This window comes from Eumetopias jubatus, unplaced genomic scaffold (genome assembly GCF_037043125.1).
Source record: "Eumetopias jubatus isolate StellerSeaLion01/CBP00866 unplaced genomic scaffold, mEumJub1_p1.0 scaffold_8, whole genome shotgun sequence".
Classification (NCBI taxonomy): Eukaryota; Metazoa; Chordata; class Mammalia; order Carnivora; family Otariidae; genus Eumetopias; species Eumetopias jubatus.
The window spans coordinates 142,592,327-142,601,444 of record NW_028274814.1 but is presented as its reverse complement, the minus strand read 5'-3'; the positions used below and the strand labels follow the sequence as shown (position 1 = coordinate 142,601,444).

The 9,118-nt window shown below is 50.0% G+C and overlaps 1 protein-coding gene and 1 pseudogene across 3 annotated transcripts; both read left to right on the top strand.

The window, feature by feature from the left end:
- Positions 1-525: 525 nt before the first annotated feature.
- On the top strand, positions 526-7,060 carry RABL2B (RAB, member of RAS oncogene family like 2B; the record flags this gene model as incomplete). 3 transcript variants are annotated; one of them, XM_088025463.1, is given in 7 exon segments in its annotated part: positions 526-555; positions 1,710-1,789; positions 2,497-2,576; positions 4,919-5,030; positions 5,376-5,470; positions 5,812-5,895; positions 6,082-7,060. In XM_088025463.1, coding segments are annotated over 7 exon segments (562 nt in total), but the record flags the coding sequence as incomplete, so codon positions are not given.
- Positions 2,595-4,912, top strand: LOC114218427 (large ribosomal subunit protein eL28 pseudogene; annotated as a pseudogene).
- Positions 7,061-9,118: the final 2,058 nt, after the last annotated feature.

Genomic DNA, 9,118 nt, shown 5'->3' with positions numbered 1-9,118 from the left:
AGGCTGTTTTGTTATGAGGGGCTAGTAATGCTGATTCCAGGTTCCAGGCTTGGAGAATGGGGTAATGCCACTAACTAGATAATTCAGGAGCAGGGGCACGGTTAGTGGGTTAAAGAAACTCACTTATAGATTTATTGAGTTTATGGTTCACACAGACTTCTCCAGTGTAGATATACGGCAGAGCTCCAAAAACAGGTCTTTATTTCTTCAACTAATATTAGTGACCAGCTGTTATGGTGCCCGAAAAGGAGTAAGGTGGAGTCCCTGCCCTCAGGCAAAGTGGCTGTGGGGGCTGGATCAGTGTTAGAGCTCAGGGGTGCCAGGAACTTAAGGGGAGTCAGGAAGAGGGTAGGTGGGCAGTTCCTGGGCATTGTCCTAAAAGGAAACTCTGTGGCTGTGGAGTGAATGGAGGAGGGGAGCCACAGGTGGCCCTAGGTTATCAGCCTGGACAGGGGTGATGCCGTGTGGCAAGGAGGAGGGGAGGTTAGAGGATGTACCTGACCACCTTGCACACTGTCCTTACAGACTTATGGAGAGGTTTCTCATGGACGGATTGTATCCTTCAAGGTTTGCGGTGTTCTGTGTTCCTGTGGTCCTTCCCCCCTCATGCCAACGCAACCTCACTGTTCACCCCTTCATTCCAGTGGTCCAGGGAGGAGGGATAGGTGAGTGAACACACAGGTTTCATTCATGCTTGTTTCTTACCAGCTGGCAGCACACATCATCGATGCTGCGTATTTTGGAGCTTACTTATATTTGCATTTGCTTTCTATCAGGAAGACAGTAGAATGGCTAATAGCACCTAGTCATATGCCTGGATTCAAACTCCACCTCCTCCTTCTTACTAGCTCTGGTAACCTCTGTGACCTCAAAACTTGGGCTAACATTTTACAGTTCTCTGGTATGAACAAACTTTGTAAAACAGGACCCACTCCCTCCTCCCATGGATTGTCCACATTGTCTGGGTTTGCAGTGAGACACTCCCTGGCAACCGGGATGGTTTTAAAAAAGCTTCCCAGGTGAATCCACGGAGAACCATGGCAGAAAAGAACTCTGGAGTGACACCACTCCCTGCTCTGGGCCGTGTGGGCCTTGCCCTCCCCCCCAGCAAGGTGCAGTCTGAGTATATCTTGCTTCACCTCATACCACGTGCTCCTTCACGCCCGCCCGCCTGCCTCCCCCCACCCCTTTCCCTCGGCTTGCTGGTTAAAGCTCTCTGCACCTTGCAGCTTCAGGAAGTCTCATTCCCCAGGCTTTTTGTCAGTGTTTCACACACAGGCAGTTCATAAACAGCTTGTCAGCTGTCTGGCTTCTGGAGGCTTTTTTCCCTGGAATGGTCACGTGCTGCTTAAGGCTGGGTTTCCTCTCTGGCCTGCAAGAGCCCCATCCGTAAAGGGACTGGGACACCCACGGTTGCATTTTCCAACTACATGATGCTGTTGATGACGGCTTCTCTGTAAAATTCCATTCCGTGTTGTCCCTGGTACTTAGAGGTCCAGAACACACCCCAGCTTCTCCTGCCTCTCGCCTTTCCATGGAGTTTGTGCCAGTGATCTTTGAGGCTGATCCTCTGCAAGATTCATTCCATTTAAAATACGAAGAACTCCAGAAAGAAAAAGAGAAGGCCAGTTTCATCACACCAGTGCCCCCACCCCAAGCACCTTCCCTGCCTTCCTTTTGTTCATCTCTGTTCCTTAACCTGAATGCAGTCAGCCACAGCAGCTGTCCACGTACGCCCTGACCCTGTACAAGCACATGGCCACGGTGGACGGCAAGACTGTCCTTGTGGGTGAGCAGCACAAGGCCGGGCCATGGACTCTCTAGGGGGAGGGGAGGGGAGGAGAGAGAAGTCCGTGAGAGAGAGTCAGACAGGAAGGAAGTGAGACCCCCAGCAGAGAGTAGGGGCGGTAGGAAGGAGCCTGGGAGCCCGGAGCCCAGGGAAGGGGGGAGGAGGCGCACAAGGCCTCATTTCCAGCTCTCTGACCTGGTATTCTAATTTAGTCAGTGTAAAGAAATAACAATTGTGGTCTGAGTGTTATCTTCCACAAAAGGTTTTGACTTTCTGTGATGTCACTACCTCCTGCTTGGCTAGGCCACACATCCTGCCTGGCAGTGTCTGCCATCTGTGGTCAACACACGTGGGAAGTCAGCCTCGTTTCGACCTTGGAGGGCCCTGCATCTTGTGGGCGGGAGAATGGGGAAACCTATCTTCTCCCTTTTGGGACTTCCTGTCTGCATTCTCCTTCCTCCTGGCCTGGCCATGTGTTTCCCTCTTACCCACTCCCATGCACGCACATGTACACAGACGTCCCATGGCACACCCAGGTGCGTGTGTCCTGATGACGCACACATGCGAGCTGCGTGCTCCTTGTTCCTCCCTGTCCTCCCCACATGTTGTGTTTCTGCACACACAGATCTGCACAGAGACGCTCAGGGTGTCCGGGTCTCTCTGCCCTCCAGCCGCGTCACACAGTCAGAGTTGTGTTCATGTTGCAGACTTTTGGGACACAGCAGGCCAGGAGCGGTTCCAGAGCATGCACGCCTCCTACTACCACAAGGCCCACGCTTGCATCATGGTAGGAAACCAGCTGGGCAGTGGACAAAGGCTCTGGGCAAGCTTGAGGGGTGACCCAGTAGTGCTGAGCCCTCCTCACCAAGGCTGGGTACTGGGGGAGAGGGGATCAGGGCAGCCTGGGGAGGTTTCTGAGTGAGAATATGCCCGGGTGAGCTTCTCTTCAAGTGGGGCTGGATGAGGAATCCCCATCCAGGGGGTGGAGCACATCCAAGGCCTCAGATTCGGGCATGGTGTCTGAGAGGCAAATGCGGTCCTTCCCTGATAGGAGCCACCCACTCTGACAGGCTCCCAAACCAGCTGCTCTCCTCTGTGCTGTCTAGAACACAGTCTTGTGGTGACCATATGGGGATCTGAGAGTCCCAGAGGGAGCTGCACTTTGAAACCCTGACGGGGATGCTCCTCATCCCTGCCCTGTCTTCCTCAGCTCTGGAAACAAGGAGAGGTAGCTCAGGAAACCAGACAGACATGGATGACAGGTGACTGATGGCGATCACAGGGGGCAGCCTGGTGTTGAGCGGATTCCAGAGGATTCATTACAACTGTGCTTTATAAGAAGTCTTTATTGGGGATTCCAGACAACATGGTCATTTGTTGAAATGGGGCCTCGGTGTACTGTGGAGGAGCCTCCCAGGTGGACCTCCTGTTGCCTCAGCTGTAACAGCTGCTGACCCTCGCCCACTGCCATGCAGGGCAATCCCCTGGCACTGGGTGAGGTCCATTTGCTCCCATGAAGGGCTGGATGGTTCAGAAGGAAGAGCAGCCATTCCGGCAAGTTACAGGGTTGTCCACCTCGATCCACGGTTGTGCTGGGGCAGTTTGGGCCTGTGAGTCCATCCCAGAGGCTGGCCTTTGAGGCGCTCCTGCCAGGGGTTTGAGGGACCCCATCCCTGCCGCAGTAATTCCAAGCATCTCAGGACTTCTGGCCTCCCCTGCCCTTAGAGCAAGTCTGCAGTGCTCATGCTTATTGCTAATATTTTAAAATAGGTAAAAACTATAAATTTAAAATGTTAATCAAATTACAAGCTACAAAATAATAATAAAAGCTAGTCTTTCCAACTCCGGCCACTGTTGTGAGAGGGGCTGCTGCCATGTGCACGCACGTGCAGTGGGCGGTCATGCAGAACCGCTCCAGCTTCCTGATCAAAAGGAACAAGCAGACACAGAGCACTGAGGGCTCACAACTCCTTCCCTTCAAGGGTCCAATTCACCTCAAGACTCTGGGCGTGGAGCCAGTGGCTGAAGACAGAGGTGTAGTGGTGGTCGTGAAGCACAGATCCGTCCAGTAAAAACCTGCCACCTCCTACGTGCAGACCACCATCAACAAGAATGCCCGGGCCACCCTCAGCAGCACCAGGCACATGTTCTGCAAGAACAAGTACCAACCAGATCTGCGCATGGCTGCCACTTGCAGAGTCAGTGCCATCCTGCACAGCCCAAAGCCCGTGATGGTGAAGAGGAAGCCGGCCCGCCCCATCAAGAGCTCCTGAGCACCTGCCCCCCACCTCCAAAGCAATAAAGATGTCAAACCACCTCCAGATAATAATAATAGATAAGAATGGCTTAAGAGGTTTAAAATACAAAATGAACAAGAGATCAAACAAAAATTTAAAATTAAAAGTACACCAATAGTGGGTACCCGGGTGGCTCAGTCCGTTGAGCATTTGATCTTGATTTCAGCTCAGGTCCTGATCTCAGGGTCACGGGATCGAGCCCCGTGTCAGGCTTGTGCTCAGCAAGGAGTCTGCTTGAGTTTCTCTCTTCCCCCCCGCCCCCTGCTTGCATTATTTGTCTCTCTCCCTCTAAAATAAGTAAAATCTTTATTTTTAAAAACACATTAATAGTAACTACAGGGAAATTTTAGAGGCATTTGAAATTATTACAAAGGAATTTTTAAAAAAGACTTATTTATTTTTGAAAGAGAGAGCATGTGTGTGCGGTGGAGAGGGGAAGGGCAGAGGAAGAGGAAGAGAATCTCAAGCAGACTCCCCAAACCGAGAGTCAGACGCTCAACCGACTGAGCCACCCAGGCACTGCACAAAGGAATTTCAAGACAAAGTTTAAGCAATAAAAATAATAGACTAAGAAGAAACCAAAAAATTTACAGTTTGCAACAGACTGTGTTGGTTAGTACAATGATACATCTTGGTTAAAATAGGTACACAGGATTAGGTGGCAAGATAACTAAAAAGGAATAAACATTTTAAAGGGCGCTTTTGGATCCAGAGGTTCTGGGGGCTTCCCTGAGAAGGGCAGGCACAGGGCCTCTCACCTGCTTGTGTGTGTCAGGTGTGGGTGGTGTGCAGACACGCACCTGAGTTATTTTCCTTCCTCTGTTCATTGCAGGTGTTTGATGTGCAGAGGAAAGTAACCTACAAGAACCTGAGCACTTGGTATACAGAGCTTCGGGAGTTCAGGCCAGAGATCCCATGCATCGTGGTGGCCAATAAAATTGATGGTGGGGCCATCCCTGCATCTGGGTGTCCACACTCCATGGGGGCCCCACCACCACACATTTCCTCCTCCATTCCTGGGACAGTAAACCTTCAGTGATCTGTCCTCCTTCCCAAAGTACAGCCCTTGTTTGCTTGCCGTCAGTTTCTTTCCAGTAAAGATGCCAACTGAGCCAGTCTTCCCTCTTCCCAAGACACAGATCCCTATTAAATGAACTCTTTCTAGGACATGTCCCCTGATTGCCCCTGCCTGTCCCACTTTCTGGAATGGTCTCTAGTGACCCACTCTGCAAAACCCTCTCCCTTTCCCTTGATGGACAGTCCAATGTCCTACCTTCTCTCTACAGCAGACATAAAGATGACCCAAAAGAGCTTCAATTTTGCCAGGAAGTTCTCCCTTCCCCTGTACTTTGTCTCAGCGGCTGATGGTACCAATGTCGTGAAGGTAATGGTGGACTGCAGAGGTTAGGAAAGGCCAAGTGGTCAAGGGACCAGGGAAGCCGCAAAGAGAAGGGTTGGCTGCAGGGAGAGGACAGGCCTTGCTGCAGGGGCCATGAGTGGGCAATCCAGAGCAAGTGGTGATAGAAAGGGGTCATGGTTTGTTTTGACAGTAGGGGAGGTGATGGGCCTGGGCTTGGTGGGGAAAAGTATATTGGTTGGGAGAAGGTGAATTGAGGGGTGACCTTGCTTACTTTAGGGGTGGAATGTTGTGTGGACATAGGACGGGGACAGGGCACTGGGACCCAGTGCCATGTCTTCTTTCCCGCCACCTCCACCTACCCCCAGCTCTTCAATGATGCGATTCGATTAGCTGTGTCTTACAAACACAACTCCCGGGACTTCATGGATGAGGTTTTGCAGGAGCTTGAGGTAGGTCAGGTGGAAATGTTGGACGGGATAAAGCTCCTCTGCAGAGAGATGCAGAACATAACCCAGTAGAGTGGCTCCTGCTGGCCCTTGCAGGCAATGCATGCTCATCGTGCATGTGCCCCCTAGAAGTATCAGAACTATGTGGGGCAGACCCAGGCCAGGCCTCACCTGCAACCTTGTCCACAGAACTTTGATTTGGAGCAGAAGGAGGAGGAAGTGCCAGACCGAGTGCAGCGTGGCAACATCGAGAGCCCCTCCCCTTCCTGAGTCAGAGAAGGAAGCCTCTCTCCTCGTGGACTTTGGGGAGGGGGGTGGTATCTTTCAGAATACCCTCCCCTCAGCAACCCTCCAGCTATGAATTGAAAAATTCTTGCAGGCCATCCCCCTGTCTACCTCCTGCAAGCCCACCCATTCCACTGGCCTGCCCTACTTCCACAGCCCACAGTTCCTGACCCTTCCACAGCTGTCCTTTTCCCTGGACTCGGACCGGGACAGGGTCTGCACCAGCAAGCACCCTGGACAGGTGTGAGAGATCCACAGCGGACCCCGAAGCAGAATTAGAGATCAGTAGCCTCAGCCTCCCCAGGTTGTGTGGAAGCAGGGAAGACCTTCGGGAAACATGCTTTGTGTCTCTCAAATAAAAGGAAATTGAGGTGTTTTCTCTCCCAGAACCGACCTCAGGGCCTATTCATTGCTTTTCCACCAAGGGAATGATTTCTAATCCCTGACGGCCCCTATTCCCACCCGTACAGATTTGGGGCGGGGGGGGCCTCAATTCTTTTTCCTCTTTAGTCTCCCAACCAACTTTTTTTCAGAAATGGTTTTGAGCAGACAGCTGTTCCTATCACGGGACGGGTTTACCATTACAACCCAGGGAAACAGGTCACAAGTCCTGCCACCCTTAGCTGTTCTGCAAAGCACGTGCATTTGGGTTCTAAGAAGAGCTTCCCTTTAAAGCCCCCGTTCCAGCCGATGATGCTTTCCTGCCCTTTTTGGAGGACTGTTGTGGTACTGCCCTGTGGGGCAGGGAGAGGGGCCGCCCTGCTGCCTTTCCCACTTCTCTCCAGTTCACTGGTGTGTTTGTATGATCATCTTGTGCATCATCATTTCCACTGTTCTCATATTTATAGTAAAGTTTGAATTAACAAACATTTCATGTATGTGCATGCTTGTGGGTCTGGATTTTACTGAGCAAAAAGCCACAAAATACCTTGAGATAATCAGCTAGATGAATGAAGGAAGCTGCCTTGATCTGCCATGTGAGGGCAGCCTGGTCAGCTCTGCTGTAATGGAGACCATTGCAATGGAATTTAGCGTTTTTTGTTTTTGTTTTTGTTTTTGTTTCAGATTTTGAGAGAGAGAGAGCATAAGTGGCAGGGGAGAAGCAGTCTCCCTGCTGAGCAGGGTTAGGGTTAGGCCCCTGAGGTCATGACCTGAGCCAAAGGCAGACACTTACCCAACTGAGCCACCCAGATGCCCCGAAATTTAGAGTTTTAAAAAGAATGAGTATTTATTTCGGAAGAACAAGAAACAAGAACAAACTGTATTTGCCTTTAAATTGCTAATACTTACAATTTCAACTGAAAAGATTTACTTGACCTGGGATTTTGAGGAATGGTGTGTTACCCTGGTGAGGTGGGCTTTTAAAAAATACCAAAACAAAAAAGCCCTTTGGTGTTGTATGTGACTAGTGGTTTTTTTTTTTTTAACATAATGGCTTTATGGAGATATTCAGATACCATAAAATTCACCGTCAGTATTAGTTTTCCATAACCATTTTGCATCAGGTTCCCTAGTGAGGGGGCAGGAGGCCAGAAGCTAAGCAAGGGTGTGGTCTCCCTGCCCCGGGGAAGCTCTGGAGCACAAACTGGCCCACGGAGTTGGTCCCACTTGGAGATCAGGGGGGCTGTTTGTGGCAGTCAGCCAAGTGTGGGAGGGGGAGGAGGTGATGGCACCTAGCCTCCAAGGCGAAGTGGATCCCGCATTAGCAAGGGCAGTTCTCTGGGGGAAAGGGCAGGTTTATCCATCAACTCTCAAAACAGCCAGGGGAGGAGTGCTCGGGCAGGGTGCCAGCAGCAGCCATGGCCACCCACCCTCACATGCTCAAATCCACCTGCTGCTGAAAGTTCATTCCATCCTGACTCATACAGGAAACACCACCCCTGGATCTTTTTTTAAATATTTTATTGAGGTGAAACTTACGTAACATAAAATTAACCATCTTAAAGTAAACGACGCAGTCCCGTTTAGTATGATTACAATGCTGGGCAACTATCACCTCTGCCTAGTTCTAAAATGTTTCCATCACTCAGAAGTAAAACCCCTTGCTCATCAAGCAGTTTCTCCCCCATACCCTCTCCCTTCAGCCCCTGGCACATTCTAATCTGCATTCTGTCTGGATTTATATATCCTGGATATTTCACATAAATGGAATCCTACACTGTCACCTTTTGTGTCTGGCTTCTTTTACTTAGCGTAATGTTTTCAAGATTCATCTGTGTATTAAATACTTCGTTCCTTTTTAGGACTGAATAATATTCCATTGTATGTATATCCCACAGTTTGTTTATCCATCCATTCCTTGATGGATATTTGGGCTGTTTCTACCTTTCAGCTATGTGAATGGTGCTGCTACAAACATGCTTGTACATGGACTTACAGTAGGTAAGTAGAACTTAGACCAGTGCTCCGTTCTCTTGGGTGCCTTACTCTGCTCAGGCTGCTATTACAAATTACCACTGATGGGTGGCTTACAACAGACATTTATTTCTCACAGTTCTGGAGCCTGGGAACTCTAAGATCAGGGAGCCAGCAAGGATGGGTTCATTCTGAAGCCCCCTTTCTTGGCTTGTCAGCAGCTGCCATTTCACTGAGTGCACACATGACCTCTTTGTGTTCAAACAGAGAGAGATCTCTTTCTCTTCCCCTTCTTAAAGGACCACACAGATTAGGCCCCACCCCTATGACCTCATTGAACATGAATCCTCTCTAAATACTTTGACTCCAAATACAGTCACACTGAGGATTAGGGCTTCAACATATGAATTCTGGAGGGCCATAATTCAGACCATGGTACAGTATATATCTAGGAGTGGAATTACAGGATCATATGGTGATTACATGTTTAAACTTTGGAGGAACTTCCAATCTTTCCAAAGTGGAACCATTTACAGTCCCACAAGCAATGCACAAGGGTTCTGATTTCCCCACACCCTTGCTAACC